General features: G+C 44.4%; 1 protein-coding gene across 19 annotated transcripts in view; it reads left to right on the top strand.

Annotated features, from left to right (window-relative positions):
* CAMTA1 (calmodulin binding transcription activator 1) overlaps positions 1–18,093 on the top strand; it is a 323,364-nt gene that overhangs the window by 30,333 nt on the left and 274,938 nt on the right. For 13 of the 19 annotated variants that reach the window (XM_037379737.1, XM_037379724.1, XM_037379725.1 and 10 more), the window contains one exon: positions 877–995. In XM_037379737.1, the coding sequence (XP_037235634.1) occupies positions 877–995 (119 nt within the window). Of the gene's footprint in view, positions 1–876; positions 996–10,602; positions 10,687–12,058; positions 13,985–14,503; positions 17,336–18,093 lie in introns of those variants that run through there. The other 6 variants (XR_005103116.1, XM_037379730.1, XR_005103114.1 and 3 more) reach the window with 5 other exon arrangements.

The following is an 18,093-nucleotide window of genomic DNA, read 5'->3' as shown; positions in this document are numbered from 1 at the left end:
GTCCTGCTGCTCCAGTTCCCTTTTCTGCAGGGGCTGATTTGGTCCATGAAGATGTGCAGTTCGTGGATGCTTGCTTTCTTTAGGTGGTGATAGAGGGTCAGGGTCATGCTTCTGGGACTTCTGCATGCCGTTGTTGGACTTTGGGGGGTTTTGGGGTGCGTCTTTTGTTTTTTAAGGGGAATCAATGCACTTCCTACAATTTTAGCAACCACAAAGAATAGTTTTGTTTCCTTTGGTATTTCTGGTTTTGAGACCCCCAGGTGTGGTGAGGTAGGAAGATTTCCATGCCTCTGCCTCACTCTTATGTTGAGGAACTACATTTACTTTCTGAGCTGTCCGTGGAAAGAAAAGTAACCTGTTTTTAATCAGGTACAGCACATTTTAGTTTTAAATGAACTAATAGACCTTGAGCTGCATTTCTGCTGCAGCTTGACAAAATTATAGCAGGTACTGGGGCTCTTGTGCTTATTTACTTGCAAATCCTGTCGAGTGTGAACTTCATTTACGACTTTCCTGGCAGGTCATACTGCTGTGGTCACAGCTTCTGTAACGTTTTGTCGCTATTGCTTGTAAAATTTGTCACTGAGGGAAATAATAAGCTAAAATAGGCATAGGTAAGCACACACACAGGCTCCTCGTGCACAAATCCATCAAAGCTTTTCTCAAACTTTGCAACCACAAGGAATTAAACTGTATTTATACTTCTGAAATAAAGGTGCCATTTCAAGCGAAAGCCATGTTCTGCTTTGCAATGACAAATTGCCTGCTCTTTGAGAAGTTAACCAGTGGGTTTCCAAGTCCTGTTGTAGCTAGGGTCTGCTGGTGGGAACCATCTGGTCTCCTGTGTCTACATCATGTGTCTTCTCTTCTTTCTAGATGATCATGGGAACAGCAATGGCAGTCATGTAAAAATCTTTTTACCGAAGAAGCTGCTTGAATGTCTACCAAAATGTTCAAGTTTACCGAAAGAGAGGCACCGCTGGAACACTAATGAGGTAGTTAAATCTCTTATTTATTCTTGAATGTACCAGCTTATTTGATGCTTATGGATTATTTTTTGAGAGTGTGCCATGTACAAACTCCCTGGCTCTGGAGCCTGTTGTAATAAAGACCTATTACATGTTGAGGGTGAGAATTAAACTAGACTTGAAGCCAAATGGGGAAGGTGACTACTAGTATAGCAGGAGTCCATTGCTTGTGTGTGTGCGTGCGTATGTCGCTTGTCTCAGAGGGTCAAGTCTTTTATCATCTTATTGATGTGTTTCAAAATTGTTTAAAATTAGGTAGGTGTTCTAGTACTGTGTGGAACAAAGTGTTGTCTTATAGTGCGTAAAGACTTCCGAACAAAAACCAGTGTGTGTTCTTTCCTGCCCAGCGGGGTCCTGGAAAGTCACTAGCTTACTCGTGTTGGAGGAACCTTGTTAAGGATAGGGAGGGACAGAGTTTCGGGGTCTTTTACACTGGAATCCCATTACTCTGAATGTGCTAGCTTGCCTGTCTCCTGTTAACACATCATGGTTTGGATCATTGAAATGAAAACAGAACGATTTCAAATTCAGGTGTCTGTGGGCCAAGGTCAAGTTGAAGAGCAGTCCAAATAGGTCTGTGATCCCCATGCCTTTATTCCCTCTGGGCAGCAAGGCTGGAAGTTACATGGCGATACCTATAGTATAGTTTTAGTTTTCAGTAGCACTGTCTTACAGTACCTTTGCCATGTTTGTGGGAATTGTTTCATAATAGAAGCAACCGACTTTGTGAAATTACTGTAAAACTTCAGTTAGTGCCTGCCTCCTGCAAGCTAGCTGTTTGTGTCCCTCCAGTGAGTCATTCGTAGCATCTAAACGTGTTAACAAAAACTGTACTCACGAGTTTAACGACTGCAAGTGGCAAGCTGAGCACAAAATCAAATATGGATCGCTTCATGTGTGTATTTTTCAAAAGTTGGAGTCCTTCACCTGCCCTCCCCTTTCTGGTTTCAACATACCAAGTACTGTGACAGAATTTATGGGGCCTTTTGGGAGCTGCTGGCACTGGCTCTTCTGTGTAGATGTTTTTGGTCGTGGGTCATTTGAATTGAAATGTAAATTGTAGAAAATGTGGGTTGCAGTTTATTTCTATGATAGTGTTTATAGTAATGGGAAGAGGGCACGGACTAATAGCAATTTCAGTGGCTCTAGAAGATGATGTTTTGACGAAGACAGTTGAAGGAAAGCTCTTTGCATTGGTTTCTGGCAGAATGTGGCTCCTCCTTATTATGGGAAACAGCTCGTTGGGTTTTAGTGACTTTCTCTAGTATTTCTGTTGTCCCTCGTTGGAGCCTTGTGTATACATTTACACACACCCAGACTTTCAGCTTTTCTTTTTGAACAATGTTTGGTGCATGTAGCTTCCCAGGGCACAGGATGTGGCAAACAAAGTTAATCATATAGCTGGAAAACTTTATTCTTCATAAGCATGATGCAAACGGGAAAGAGTAGGCACTTGCAAGGTGTATTAGGCTAGAAGAAACACAATGGGTACGTAGCCTCCCTTCTGAAGGACGTGTCGTGTCCTGGAGAGGGGGAAAGTGAATGGTTTGGATGGTGCTTGCCAGCATATTGTAGGTGTTTGTCTCATACCTTAATTCTAGACGGATTGTTTGCTGATAATTGCAAAGCATCAGCTGGTATGTTAAAAACCTAAAACGATCCCACTTCTGTCTTTTTGAATGTCAATTTGTCACAGTCATTTGTATCTCTCTTTCCTCCAAATCTGTCACTGCGGCTGCCACGCAGTGGGACAAGGAGCTGCTTCTGTATGGTGGGTTGTTACTGGTGCTGTCTCTGCCAGCCTATGTGGCGTGTCGGTTGCAGTTTCCCTATCGCATTATTTAGAAGGAAGAGCTTTTCTTGTGGCCAGAGATTTAGGCCTTGGTTAGCTCAGAGGAGAAAAAGAAAGAATCCTATGCCTAGATGAAGTCTTGAAAATTTCTGTTAATTATGGGGGAGGAGGGAGCTTAGCTTACAGATTTTATTGCCCTCCCCACCCCCAACCTGGAAGTTAAATTCTGTTCGCTGTTATAAAACTTGATTTTTTCTTAGGATATAATTGAATAATAATGTTGGACTACATTTCAGAGTCATTCCTAGGGGAATGTATTTTTTTATCTGAGTATACAGGTGTTCTGTCTGTGCTGGTGAAGAAGCTGTAAAATACAGAAGTAAATATAGAAGAAAAAGATGTATAAAAAAATGTATTTTATACAGTGGTTTTCGGGAATCTTCGTTTAATTTCAGAATCACTGGTACTGCTGGTGAGGTGGCTCATTGATAGGGAATTTATGAAAAGATGTAGAAGAAATAAAACACGTTAAGTACCTTACAGGATGTGAACATGTCTGTGACATTGCTGTCCTCCCTCAAACTCCTCCTGTGTGCTCAGACAAACTCACGGATGTCTGGTCTCACCATACATTTCTCTGACCTGCAAGCGCGATGGGCACCTGGTATGGGGTGCGGTGCGGGATGCATCCCTTCTAAACCCAGCTACAACCTGGCTGCTTTCCGAAGCCCTTACACGTTGCTTTTTCTGCTACTTTGCACGGGGATGTTTCAAGGGAATGGAAACATGGCCCTTGCATGCATCTGCGGGTCCTTGAAATGAAGCGCAGGCGTGTGTGTTCAGCGGTTGGGGCTGGTGGGCAGCATGAAGGGCACGCGTTGCACGCTGGCGTGGTAGGCTCAGTCTGCTGCTGATTCTCTTGCATCTGCAAATAAGATGCTGCCGTCGTGCTGAAGGCGGAGGTCAGGGAGCAGCTGGAGTTTGTTCTTTCCTCTACCAGGGCATCGCCATGGGGAACGCCACAATAACTTTTTCTGAACGCTTTCATCTGCAGATGGAGGATATATGGTCATACTTTTCTCCGGATTGGGTAATTGGGATGGAGAAACATATCCTTTGAGAGCTGAATAGGTTGTGGTTGACTTTACACTTAGTAAAATAGATACGATGACAGCAAGAGAAATGGAGCATTTAAAAATGCTTAGAACACGTTATCGAGATGTTTGCTTTCTGTCAGATTATGCAGTTTTAACTGAAATGTTTGATGGAAATATATTTCCATATCAAGATGTCACCTAGTCTTAAATCAAGTTTATAGTGGTTTTATATTTCCTAGTGAAGGAAACGTTCCTTCTAATTCATTTTTTTTTACCAGAGATACAAAATCATAAGTTTAGCCAAGCAATTTAATTACAGATTTACATTTTTTGAGATGCCTGTGAAAGTGTGTGTGTGCTTATTTCTCTTGCTCTGGGGGAGGATAGAAAGGGGATTTTCATATGATTTCTCACATTAGGACAAATCAGTTAATTGCCAGAAAATTCTGCAATGCTGTGTGCATGTGAGGGATTTCCTTGCTCTTGGGTTTTAGTTGTTGTTCATTTTGAACCTTTTCAGTGTTTGCATAATGCAGATCTGGTTTGGTTTTAGTGAGTGGACGGAGCAAAGGCTTCCTATGGCACGGTGCCGCTTCTAGTTCGCTTGGCGTGCTGGGGGAGCCTGCGTTTGGGAGGGCTGGGTCTCTGGTCCCTTCGGTGGTGCCAAAGCAGTGCCACGCAGCGCTGGCATCAGCTGAGCTCTCGCCAAAGGGACCCGAGGGCTGTCGGCACTCCCTCGCGCCTTGTCCCTGAACGGAGGTGATGAAGGTCGCCGGCTCGTTAAGCGTTAATCACTTTGGGCAGCAAGAGGCATCATCTGTGGGATGGGAAATGCATCCTGTGCTTTTGGCGGCGCGGGTGGGTGCAGGGGCCCAAGGGTGTCGGAGTAACCTTGTCTCTGCATGGCGCTTGCCAAACGCGGGATTGCAGCTTTGAGCAGAGATGCCTTTCACTAATAGAGTTGGCAGCCGCAGTCATTAATCATCCTTGTAAACACTTAATGACGCAGTACGAGAAAGAAGAAAAAGTTAAACATCGGAAATGTAAAATGCTACCTAGGGCTTTTGTTTCTGACAGTTCTCTATATTTACGTTCTCTGCTGGGAGAAGGCCAGAATTTCCACGGTAGAAAAAACCAGTAGTAATTGCTTCATGTGCTTAAGCTTTTCTTGAGGGGCACGGCGGAAACGACCTGTTCTCCAATGTGCTATCTAGCATCAACTTCTTACAAATTTCAGGCTTAGGTATTACTTGCTAGTGTGCAAATAAGCACAGTTATGAAACTCTGTATCTGAGCATTATTTAGCATAGGAAGAAATTCTTTGACAGTGCTGCGCTGGGGACCTTGAGTCGCCTGCTCAGTGCCATCTGTGAGTGGTCTTGCTTTTTTGTTTCGCTTGTGCGACAGTGACATTCTCCTTTTCTGCTTGACATCAAGTTATTTCCCGTCTTTTCTTTAAAGCACGCAGGTCTTGAAGGTTTGGAGAATTGCCCAAGGGACGTAAGACACTCAGACTGATTTGGGAAGTGAGTCTCGAGTGTTTGCGCTGGCTTTTGTGCTATGAAATGCCAGCAAGGAGTGGGTGAAAGCGATGTGTCCTCTGCTGCCTGCTGCCTCCAGTTCCCCCTCAGCCTCCTGGCAGAGACACATCAGGCAGCCCGTAAGGGGGACGGCTTCTCTTGTGACAAGTTTGTTCATCAAAGTACAACTCTGGGTAGCAGTACCACATACTACTTTTTTTATTATTATTTAATGCTTTTAAGTGCCTTTTAGAATTAGCTCTTATGTCTGAAAACTTAAAACACCTATTTGTTTTAAGGATGCCCTGGACGGTAGAGTTTATTGTAACGCTTTGCAACATTTCTGTACCAGTTCATACGTTATTTACTGAAGTAGCTTAATGTGTTACACATTCAAGGGGTTGGGCGAGTGTACGGGATCGGCTTTTCTCATCACCACAGTCAGAGCGAGCAAGGGGCATCTGTCCCGGTCACAGCATCCCCTCTGCAATATGCAGAAAGCAACAGTGCTCATTACAGTTTCCTGAGGACTGTAAAGTTACTCAGTGTTTTTGTTTCATTAAGCTCAAGTTAACTCAGGTGTGTTTTGCTGAAGCACGGAGTTCCCCAAAGGCAGAGGCTGGCTGTTGTTGCAGGAGCTCTGCGCTGATGGAGCACTTACAGAGCGTCCTCGCAGCCTGCATCGGCTCTGTGATCTCTTAAGAGCAATGAGAATATTTAATTTTGACTAATTGCCTGCTGCCTGTGTGGTCACGGAGTATAAAATACAACGGTGGTATTGGCAAACGCTATTATTAGACGTTTTCTTGCTTTCTGTTCTGCCTGATGATCCTTGGCTGGAGGAGTGGTGGGGAAGCGGTCGCAGCCTGGCTTGTGCATGCTTCCTATGTAGGAGGTATGTAAAAGAGGTGTAGATGTGGCACACCTAGGGACATGGGTTAGCGGTGGCCTTGGCAGTACTTGGTTAATGGTTGGACTTGATGATCGATCCTAAATGTCTTTAAAGTGCCTGGAAGAGCCAGAGCATCTATAAAATCAAGAACATCGGTGTGGATTCACACCCCTTGTTTCAGTGGTGGTGGTGGTCTTCTGCTAGGTGTTGTAGCTGGGGAAGGCAGCAGAGTTTGTCACTGGTTGGATGTTCTACCAGCCATTGGTACGGCACTTACCAAAGCGTGTCCATCCCCTTGGCCAACAGAAATGTCAGAAAACCCACATTCTGCAGAGGAGAAGAAAAAGCTCAGAAAGTGAGATCAAAAGGAAATACTAACATTTCCACCCTGAGTGGAGCCGAGTGGGGAGTAAGCTGTTTGTACACCTGACTGGTGCAGTCTAGCACATGTGGGTGGCTTCTCTCGCTGCGTGTGATTAGGATTTAAGACTGATCAGTGAACGAGATGGAAATTTCTCTTGAACAGAAGCACTTCATTATGGGTTTATTTTGTGAAATTAATGAAATTCTGCACTTTGCTTAATGTACAAAGCAGAAAATCTGCTACTGGCTTTGCTTTTGCGGTTTCTCAGTTATGTTTACATAATTAGTAAATGTTGTGAGCAGGCTCGGTGATTTAGCAGAATTGAAAGGTTACTGCTCCTGCCAGTTTTCAAGAAAAACAGTAATACCTGCTCTGCTGTTTGTGCTGAATAGAGATTCCTCATCTTCCTCTTCGGAAAATCTTAACTTTTTTCCTTCCCTTTTGTTAATGTTAGGACCCACGTTGTAATTGTATAATAATAAGTCTTTAAAAATGGCTGATTTTGCACTTCTGTGCAGTTAGTGTGTTGGAGTCCTGGGACCAGACTGAATCCTGTAAAGCATAGCAAACAGATGAAATACACTCTTTTGGATAACATCCTGCCCTCCTGTTATTTTTTTTTTCCCCAAGCAAACTAAATTGAATTAATTAAATTAACTTTTTTTTAGACTTAATTATAGCTAAAGAAGAAAATTTCTTCATAATTAGTTTAGCATATTATACACAAAGTATAAGATGCTGATGGTATTTAGCTCGCTGACTTTTTGACATCAGTAACCTATGAAAATGCCTCTGAATATTTTTACAAGTTTTAAGGCTTTCTAGTAATTAGCTTGGAGTGGAATTGGTCCAGTTTGCTTTGAGTGCTCCTGCAGCCGTGCCATGCATCCAGGCTTCACAGCGAGTGCCCTCCTGCTCCTGTCTGCAGAGACGCAGCTGCCTGTGCTGGTGGCGTTCAGGGGATGGAGATACTGGTTTTGTGTGCTGCTCCAAGCGATGGGGAGGCAGGACCAGGTCTGGGGTGTGAGGGCAAAACCTCCCAGCAAACCTGAGCTGCCCTTTCAGAGGGGACGGTCTGGTTTGTGCCGTGGCAGGCGCCCCAGGTTCCTCTGCTGAAAGTCTGTCGTGTAGGCAGCCATAGTTCGGCAGCAGCAAAAGCATGTCCAGGCGTGTACTCTCTGTAGAAATGGACTCTGATCCTTTGCCTACTGTATGTTTAATACACCCACCCCCACCCACCCCACCCCCCCAAAAAAAAAAAAAAAAAAAAGGGTATCGTAGATTGCTCTAGGAACACAGGGAAATAAGGTGGAATATTATTTCCTCCAATTGATAAATCTGCTGTGCTTTTCCTAACCTGCATCAGCTGTTGCGGCTCATCCTTTTAATGGTACATGAATACTCTGAAGTATAGTTACAAAAGAGGATGTATAGGGGGAATAAAAAGTTGGAGTTACCAGTTATGTAAGCCCTTTTTCAAACATGAGAATCAGCAGAGTCCGTAAATTTAATTATCATTTAGCTGTTTTATCTATAGGAATACCAACGGTAGCGGTAGGTACTGCTGCATCACGTATTTGGGTCTCTGGCTTGCCCAGCACGGAGTGGAATACTCAGCGGTGTGTTAGGCGAGTTGTACTTTGTATTGCATTTGACAAGGAAAATGTTACACCAAAGTCAATTTACAAAGTCAATTGTAAGTGTCTCTCTGCCAGGGACTGGCATATATAAACACGAATGAATTGGTTCACTTGTCAAATGAATGGAAACTTGAGGATATTATATTTTGTAAGTGATTGAAATCCTGTCGTCTTGGTCTCATGTTCGCTACTTCTGAGCGTGGCTGTTTCATTTTGAAAAGAAAAATCAGGGGATTTAGATGAAAAATTAAAACTAGATATGAAGGAAAAATTAGTGCCAATAAAAGCAGAGCTTTTATGCAGGGGTAGAACTGAAGGTAAAGGACCAACAGTGAAACTGGTGGTTTTTCTGCATAAGGAGTGATCACTGCGGGGAACAAAGTGTACCGGGGGGCGGGGAGGGCAGGAATCTGTTGCAGTGGAGGAGAAATAAAAAAATAAATAATAATTTAAAAAAAAAATAGAAAACAAAGTCTCTGTGTTCGTTCCCTTGGAATTAAGGTCTGTACCCAGTTGTTGACGAGCATGGTGGTGGGTGATCAGCAGAGGAGCCGGGGGCTGTTTGCTGCCCCGTAGGCAGGAGAGTGGAGTTAGCAAAGTGCTGGTGGAGTGTTGGGCATTGCGGGTCTGCCCCGCATGAGTGGAGTCGGCTGCCATCCCGGGCGCAAAATGGTCTTGGAGTTCTTTAAAACTCATCTTTATGCAAACTTTGTCTTACCTGAGAAGTCGGGAGGGAGCCTGACTGGTGTTGGGGGCTGCGGGAGCCGCACCGGAGCTGCCTGTGCCAGCAGCCCCTGCCCCACTGCCGCAGCTGCCCACAGGGTGACCGTGTTCATTCCCCATCTCCCTCCTTTGAGGAATTCCTGAGGTACGGGGTCTTCCTGAGCATATGATTCATGATAATACCTTCTGGACTTAATTAGCTGCTGAGTCACTGCAAATCTCTGCCTTTGTTGTCAAATTATTTCAAAGTCACTTGGTTTCCAAACCGCTTTCCTCCAGGATGAGCCCGTTCCGCAGATCCGTGGGGCAAATTGATTCAAGGACCCAGCCTCAGCACACGGGTGAGGTAACAGTGGAAAAGTGTACGCAAAAATTGGGATGGGTAAATGTTGGAAGCAATGGCAAGAACTTAAGTTTGAATTCCAGTGTGTGACAGTAACTTTAGCAGGAGAGTTTGCCAGAGAGTGCTGCTGGCGGGTGTTAAAGGTACAGACCTGCCCGCTTGGGCCGGGGGCCTCTCGCCTGCCATGCGCGTAAAGCGGGAGCGATGCAGAAGGATGTGTTTCTGGAAGAATCCAGAGGCAAATTTGAACTACACCTCAGCTTTGAAGATGGTGATTTTCTGTCATTGGTGGCTTCTTGGCCTTGCAAAGACACAGTTTCGTGGGGTGGGTTGGTTTCTTGGCTTGAGTCATGAAGCTATGCCAGTCGTGCTGAAAGGCTCCCGAAATGTCACGCCTTGCCAGGGCTAGGGGAGATGCTGAAACAAAAAGGGATGTAATGCCCTTGGTGGTTGTCTTTCTCCTAAAGTTATCTGATGTAAATATTACGCTCTCTGCATAAATTTAGTATAGATAATTGACTGCATCTTGCTTGGAAATGGGTACCAAAGGTTGTTTTATAGCTTCTATGTAATTGAAATTCCAGGAGGAGAGGCCTTTGTCTTGGTAACCACATTTGAATTACTTTTTTATTGTAGCGTTCAACCAATATGATATGATGTTAGGAGTTCAGTGTGCGTGTGTGTCAATAATCACTGTATTTCCACAGTTACGACGACTAAAGCAAACTCTTGCAAAAGGGTGTGTAATACTTTGGAAACAGGCGACCTGGAAGTTGTACTGACAGCGTCTGTGTTCTCACCGAAGCGGCCGCCTCCGTAGGGAAGGGGGCTGTCGGGCTGCAGCGGGGCTGCGTGCTTTCTGCATCCCGGCTCCAGCACCCCAGCCGCGCTGCTGTCTCTCCCGAGCTCCGAAAACACCTTTTCTATAGTAAGAAGCCAGTGCACCAGTATGGAAATGGAAAGGCTTGTAGAAGCCATTCTACAGGGAGGTTTAAGGAAAAAAAAAAAAAATATTAAAAAGAGCTGGTAGAGGTTGGAGCTGAGGTTGGTCGGCAGGGTGGTGGCGGCGCAGGAGGGCCAGCAGCATCCCGGGTGGGAGCAGGACGGCCGGAGGGCGCTGCTCCGAGCGGGGAATTGCGAGAGCTTTGATGGGATTCCGCGGAAGGTACGAGTTTTACTCACTGAAGCTCCTTTGTTTTGCAGAGATCTTGATGCAGACGCCCTTTTGGATTTCTTTTTAATAATGTGTGACCCTTCACCTTTGATCCCTTGACCTGCATTACTTTGGTAACCATTTCATTTTTTAATTTCATGTCATTTTTAATTTTGGTGTGCAAGCTGTAACATTTCATCATTTTAAACTGTAGCGTTCTTTGACCTCCCCAAATGTCTTTTTTTTTTTTTTTTTTTTTTCCCTATGAAGAGATGTAATGTTGGCTTTTCTTAAATAAAAAATATTTCAGTTGTTAAAAAAAATAAAGTATATAACTTTCATTGGTTTTTGCTTCTTTTAAGTTTAACTGTGTGTATGTTTCCTGTATAGCACATTACTTTTTTTGACCTGTGTTCTCCCAGTACTTACTCTAATTTATTTTGATATTTCTGTACATCTTTGGTTTTAATTTGCATTTCTCTACAGTCCTTTTGGTCACTAAAACATATGCTGGGTCCTGTCCCCCTTCCCACTCAGTCACATAGCTCAGAGTAATCATGGGAGCATTTAAGATACTCTTATGAATAAGAAATGCTCTTTATTGTTAAAATTTTGTTCCTTGTCCTGAAGATAACTTTTCCTAACCATCAGCTTAAAACTGATAGCTATTTTAATAAAAGATTAGGCTTTAGACCAAAATGAAAATCTCGACTGAAACTCAATTTACATTTATTTTTACATTATCACTGAAGCCAAGAGGAAAGTTATCAGTGCTTTGAGATGTGCTTTAAGCACAGATGTGCTTAAAGAAGCAGTGTCGAGTGTACGTGGGATAGTAAAGCTTCCAAAGTTTAGCAGCTCTTTCTTTGCATTTTTCCATTGAAAGGGTACTGGTGTATAAGACAGGTTTTGGCCAGATTCTGTTTTTATCTTGTAAGTGATCATATGAAATCTACTGAGCACGGCCCACTGAAGTACAGATTATTTTTTAAGTGCCTCATTATTTTATTCTCTAACATTTAATGCTGAAGTTTTAATTGCACACTGATGAAGCTGCTAAATGAGCGCTGAAATGGATTTAGGTCTTCCCTGAGCCTTGTTGATGCTTATAAAACTTCACACTGTTCATTAGACCTGCAGATTAAAATGGTAGTGAGCTGTTCACATGTTCCGAGTCGGCTCCGCTGACCTCGTCTGGCCGCTGCCTGTGTCCGACCTCTTTTGGAGGAGGCTGAAGCCCATCTGAAGACCCTCCTGCTGATGGTCCGGGGCTGCTGCTGAGCCGTGGGGTCTCAGCCACCTCATTTACCTGCCAGCCCTCTGCAGGGCTCGGAGGGTTTTGCCCCTGAGTGGTGGGGGCACACCATCGTCACCCGAGTCTCTTTCAGGAAGCATCTCCTATTTTTAATTAGCATCTGTGGTTGAGAAAACGGTAGTTCTGGCACTAATCTTTGTGCTTAACCAGCAAGATCTCTGTTTTCAAACTGCCCTTCATTGTGTTTGCAGAGTCACCTGTTAAAGTAACGTGGCAGTTACAACCAGTATGCACCATGTTCTGCTGCCCAGTATCTCCTCCGTGTTGATGTACGTGTTTCTCTTTGACCCCGTGGTTAGGAGCCAAGCTGGACATCGCAGCCTGCACTGGCATTTGAAGCGTTCAGGTGTTTTTTTCCTTTTCCCCTCCTGTTCCAGATTTTAGGGTTTTTTTTAGGCTGAGAGTCATCGATTCTGGTATACAAGGCTCTAGCTCCTACATCGAATGTGCTTTGGATAGCTGGGATTTGGCTTTTACCCTGGTTTTAATGCTGCCTGTCAGCCTGAGAAGTATGATCCTCCAAAATCATCTCGAGCTATTTCTTTTGGAACAGGGTTTTTAAAACTCAGTGGAAAAAATATTTATTTTTGCTCAAGAAAACTCCTTGAAGACTATTTTTCTCCTCCTTGTAACACATTTTATATCAGCAGCAGTTAGACGTGAATGCCTTGACTTTCTAGGAAAGCAATTTTTAAAAAACCTTTATTTAGACATCTGGAAACGAAAGGGAATCTCTCTCTGTGCAGAGGGCTGGCTTTCAGCTGCCTCCTGGTAGAACAAATTGCAAAGGGAAAAAAAAATAAGCGATGGAATAAAAATGTCTGGTGTTGGGAATTGGAGTCAATATAAAAACACATGAGGTTAAAAGATGGCTAGAATTTCTTGTTTCAGGAGATATTTTGTCATGTCCATCCAGCCTTCTTTTCATAAGGTAAGCGTTCTTAGCGATGGGAGTAGTTGGGTATATCTCGCAAGGTGTTTGGGTGACACAGGATAGTGCATGCTTTCTTCTTCATGATCTTTCCAAGTATTCTGTTAGGCACAGATGGTTATTCACAGAAATCGGGTTATTCACAGAAATCAGCGTAATGAATATGGATTACGCCTGATTAGCTATTGCACAGGCTTCCAGGATGCTAGACCTGCTGGGGAAGGAGGAGGTAGAGCCCTTGGAAAGGGAGGGTTGGAATTGGTCTCAGTTTAAACAACAGTAAATGCTAGTAAGAAAAGCTGCTTCACTAACACGGCAGTGGCATTACCATTTACACCAGCTTAAAGTTTGTCTTTGGGTTTCTGCTGTAGGGTTACTGGGTGACAGTAGGGAACATCAGCAACAGTTGTCTGTTTTATGGCAGGAGGTGACGGAACTGAATTCATTTTACTGAGCTTGTTTTTTACTGAACAGGAGCGAAAATACATGTTTTCTTCAAACGCTTAATCAAAGAACTACACAATGCTGCAAAATGTTGGCAAAGCAAAACATTTGTCTATTTAAATATTAAGAGAATGCTCTATTGAGAGATTTGTTCCTGCCTACAAGGTTTTTCTGTTATTCAAAGCCAGAATATTGATAACATCCACTCCTGAAACAAGTCTTAATTTTGATATTTATGCAACATCTTGTACTGCTGGATGCTTTTATATACTAACCTTAACATAAGGCTAAATGGCTGAAATGAAATACTTGGCACATTTACTAGATTTAGAACATTGCATGTCGTCCTGCTGTTCAGGTAATGCAGCTGGGGTCAGATTAACCGAATCTGCTTTATTCAACCTAATAGACACACCTGGGTATCAGTCATCTGTATGTGCTGTTCATGTAATAAAATACACATAGGCAACAGACAAATGGCTCACTTCAGTCTGGACTACTCTGAAAAACAGATGTATTGGTCAACACAAGCAAACAGTGGCTTTCTTGTCCTGTTAGTAATGAAACTCATCCAAACATGCAGGATGAAAAAGCATCCAGGACAGACTCTACACCCCTGCCCCCCGCCCAGTTTTGCACCTGAGGAAACGCAGATTTCTGTACAGAACCTGTCGGTACCCAGTGCTCGTAACAAGTGGGCAGCCATGCCCTGCTCCTGCGGTGGAGGGCTGGCAGCTTCGGGGTGAGAATCTCGTTGCCCTCGTGCCTGGAAGGGAAGGGGAATGGTCGCTTTTTGGAGGAAGGCTGGTGTGCCGTGCCAGCCTCGCAGCAGTGGTGCCCAGCCACCGGTGGGAGAGCTGGTGCCCTGGCTGTTGACTTCTTGGGGACCTTCTCCCCGGGGGTTGGGGTCAGTTTCCCAGGCTTCTCGCCCCGCTTGCTGTTCTCTGCATATATTGTTTGCAAAGCCCTTCAATAATTTAGTTACTGCTGTTGCTGTAATCTTTACGTTCTCAAAAGGTGCGGAGGTCTGTGGGTGCTGAAGGGGTGAGGCGATGCAGCTGGGCAGCTTTCCCCCACTCAGTCTTGTGCTTCTGCTTTTACTCTGCTTACAGCAGTAGAACTCCTGTAGCAGTCAAAACCCCGCATTTGGCTTTCTGTCCGTGCTGGAGCTTAGGGTCCTCTGTCTTTCCTTCACTCTTAGCTGCAGAGCTCGGGTGAGAAAATGTTCGGTGATAAAAATGTGTTTTTATTTCTCCTTCAGGTTTGACTTGTCTGCTTTTCAGCTCTCCTAGATATTGGAAATTCCCGTTTGTGTTTATTTTCTCTGGATTCCTTCCCACAAGACAGAAGTGAATACAGCATGGATTATTGGGGAGAGCCTTGGCTGGGAATAAGGATAATTGCAGTCTCTGGCTGTGCCACAGATTTACATGATTTCTTTTAAGTTATTCACCTGCACTGTATCTGTTTCCTCAGCTGTAAAATATGGGTAATTACCTCCATTGTAAAATGTTATGGGGTCTGCTGGTAATTATATGAATGAAGCGCTAATTACAGTAATTATTACTTGGACCTAGTCTAGATCTGGCTTATGTTCCTGTTGTGATGAACATACAAAACAAATACTAAAACTTGCCTTTCTCCATTCTTTGTGAGGGACCTGGAAGGGGAAGGTGCTGCGGCACTTGAATGTAAATGCCTGATGAGAAGCTCTACTACTGCTTCACCTGAGCCACTCTGTTAACTTCCCACCTTCCTCGGTCCTCGTGCCTTAGCAGGGCGGTGGGCTGAGGAGAGGCTATGAAATTACCAATTCAGTAGTTGGATCAACATGCGAGCTTCTAACAAGGGTTCGTGCTTGGGCATCCGCTCCTCTCCTTGGAGATGTGTAGAAGGAAGCAGATGGGGAGCAGTACTCTGAGATACCGGCTGGGTTGGGGCCAAGCTGCGTGCTACCTGGTGGCCTCCCTTCCTTTGGAAGATCTGACCTTGATGGGAGGAAAGCTGTCCTTCCAGCTGTTGAGGTTATTTCCCTCCTGTAAGAGACTGCGGCTTGCAAGACTTTATTATCAAACGTTTTATTTGCCTTTCTCTTCTCCATTTATTTAGGACATGCTTTCTTTGTAGCTGGGAATAGCTCTGCTATCCATTAAGCAAGGCTGGGTAGTGGCGGAAGAATTGATGTTCTTTAAGGCAGAAATGGAGTGTTCTCATCCAGAAAATACTGCTGCTACTCCCCGGAGGATGCTGTACTCTCCAACGCTAGTAATAATGAGTAATGTCTTACATCTGTTAACGATGAGAGGCTCCTACCTGGTACCAGCCTTCTGGACACACACATTGTGGCACAGTAACAACAAAATCATGGTCTTGGTTTGTCTTGCTGCAGTGCCTGCCTGCTCAGTGCTGCCACGTCTGCTCGCTCTGCCTTTCTGGGTTCTGGATTTCCCCCCTCACCTCCACACACGCGCTTGCCATCGTCCTCAGCCTTTCTTTGCCTTGGAAGAGCAGCCGTAGATCTTGGTAATGCTGGAATGTGGTGGTAGCAAGCTAGAGGCGATGCACTGAGCAGCTCTCGCTTTCCCATAGTTCATGATGGCAGTGAATTTTTAACTATCAAGAGGTGGGTTTAGTTACTGTCCAGTATGATAATCTGAAAAGACTTTTCAGCCATGGAAAGGCAATTTTTAATTGCAGTTTTGCACGTGAATTTTCCAAACTAGATGCTCATCTCCAGTAGCTCATTTCCAATTGATTCTACATGTTGAAATCAATCTGGAGTATATCGCATCCTCGCAGTATTTCAGTGGTTGGCAATGCAAAATGCATCTAATACAGCTTGTTCAATTATTATTCTGTTTAGGGATAACTGAGGGAGATGAATGGTTCCAAGTACAGGTTTTTTCCAAGGCTTCTAGGTTGAAAACTTAAAACCATAACTGAAAACTCACCAAATACAAGTATTTTTTAAATCATAACTGGAAACCCACCACACACTTGTATTTCTTTGCCACTCTCTAGATGTGTGTCCATCCACACTGACACATCCATCTACACTGACGCAGGTTGTGGTCCTGTCTGGAAACTTTCACTGCGCCAGGACCTGAGCCGCTGGGCGTACAGCACAGGCGTGTGGGCAGCAGTGCTACCACGCCGCACGCCAGGTGCCTGCCCGCAGCGTGCCTGACTCACAGATTTTGTGCCATGTTTTCCCTTTGCATGCCCTGTGGCTGCACGGGTGATGTGCCACCTCGGTGCTCCTGGAACCCGCCATCCTCTGCCGCTTCAACCATGGCAAACGGGCACTGGCTGCATTTGTAGTTTTGCTCTTCATAAGTGAATGGTTTTTTTCCTGACAGAATATTTGTGTGCTCCAGCGACGGGTAGCAGTGTGTGATTCCTCTCACGAGTGAAAGCAGTCATTACCAAGTAATAAGTGTGTGGAAAGAACTTGCCTTGTTAGGTGGAGGAAAAAGTAAACAAGGGAATAGCATCCCTCCTGCGGTCACTACTGCCTCATTTCAAAGCATCTACAGTATCAGGTAGTTGTCTGTGTGTTTCACCTAATATTAATTTGTTTGTTGTTTTTTTTTTTTAAATGCTATTGATTTGGGAAGCAAAAAACTGTTCCTGCAGAAGCATCGTGTATTAAGATTAATTAATTTGGTGTGAGATACTTCGGAAGTGAATAATGCCATATAAATGCTCTCATTGCACGTTGCACAAGTGAATTGATCTCTGTGCGCTCTGCAAGTCTTGTGAGGCACGTTAAATTACAACATAACCTAAAGGATAATCAATAGTTCAGATTCAAGATTTATTCAGCTCTTAATTTTACAGCGTTCTTGCAAAAAGTGAGAAGGTGTATGATGTCTGTGTGATTTCTGTATGTCTGAACGCTGTAAATCAACAGTGTAAGTAACAGATGAACTTTTTTTTCAAAACTTAAATGTTTATTAACCTAACAATTATAAACTCAAGTCTTGCTCCTCTTAGAAATTAGTGAACTGTCTGGTTTTCAGCGCGATGGCAAAGCGTTGCATAAAACCGCTGTAGCTGATGATAAAAACGCTTTCAAGTATCTGAATTAAAATGCAGCATCACCACGAAAACAGAATTATTACGGCTTAAGTGATTCCAAAATAACATCCTGCTAAATGGAGATTTCTCTAGATTTGAGAGCAGGTTTTTAAACATTACCATACCCTGTTTGGGTCGCAACTGCAAACCTTGGGGAAAGAGTCGAGGTGATGTTTTCATTTGTTGGTGGTTACTATGGGGAAGATCTGCTTTAACCTTTTTTTTCTTTTTTCTTTTTTTTTTTTTTAATTGCCTGTCATTACTTGGTTTTGTGAATCGGGAAGTTATAGACAAACCTGTGGGATAGTTTCACGCCATGCATACTGAGCGGAGGTGCTGCTGGCCGTACCCCCGGCTCGCCTGGTGGCTGCGGTGCATTTGGCATCGCTTCGTAACCCCAGCCGCGCTCAGCGACCGGGGACGTGGCATGTGCCGGCAGGACAGCCTGGCACGCTTGGAGCCACCGGCAAAGGTGGCTTCTGCTGCCTGTGCCTGCCACCGTAGCCCGAGGAGGAGGAGGATGAGGATGATTTCCTTCGCACGCCCCATTTCTAGCTGCCCCCGTCTCTGTACGGACGCGGAATCCCCACAGGAGGGTGCTGTGAAGGCATTTAATGTGCAGAGTTTGCAGGGAAGATCCGAGTTTTGAGGAAACGGCGATTATAGGGAAGCCAAAAGCTATGTCGTTCGGCAAGGACAGCCCACGACTCGTCCCCTGGGTGGGATGCGGGGAGAGGTCCAGTGCTGCTGCGGCGCTGCCCACGTCCCTGC

Source organism: Falco rusticolus, chromosome 3 (genome assembly GCF_015220075.1).
Source record: "Falco rusticolus isolate bFalRus1 chromosome 3, bFalRus1.pri, whole genome shotgun sequence".
In the NCBI taxonomy this organism is placed as follows: Eukaryota; Metazoa; Chordata; class Aves; order Falconiformes; family Falconidae; genus Falco; species Falco rusticolus.
Note: the sequence above shows the minus strand (reverse complement) of the source record. Positions and strands in the feature narration are given on the sequence as shown.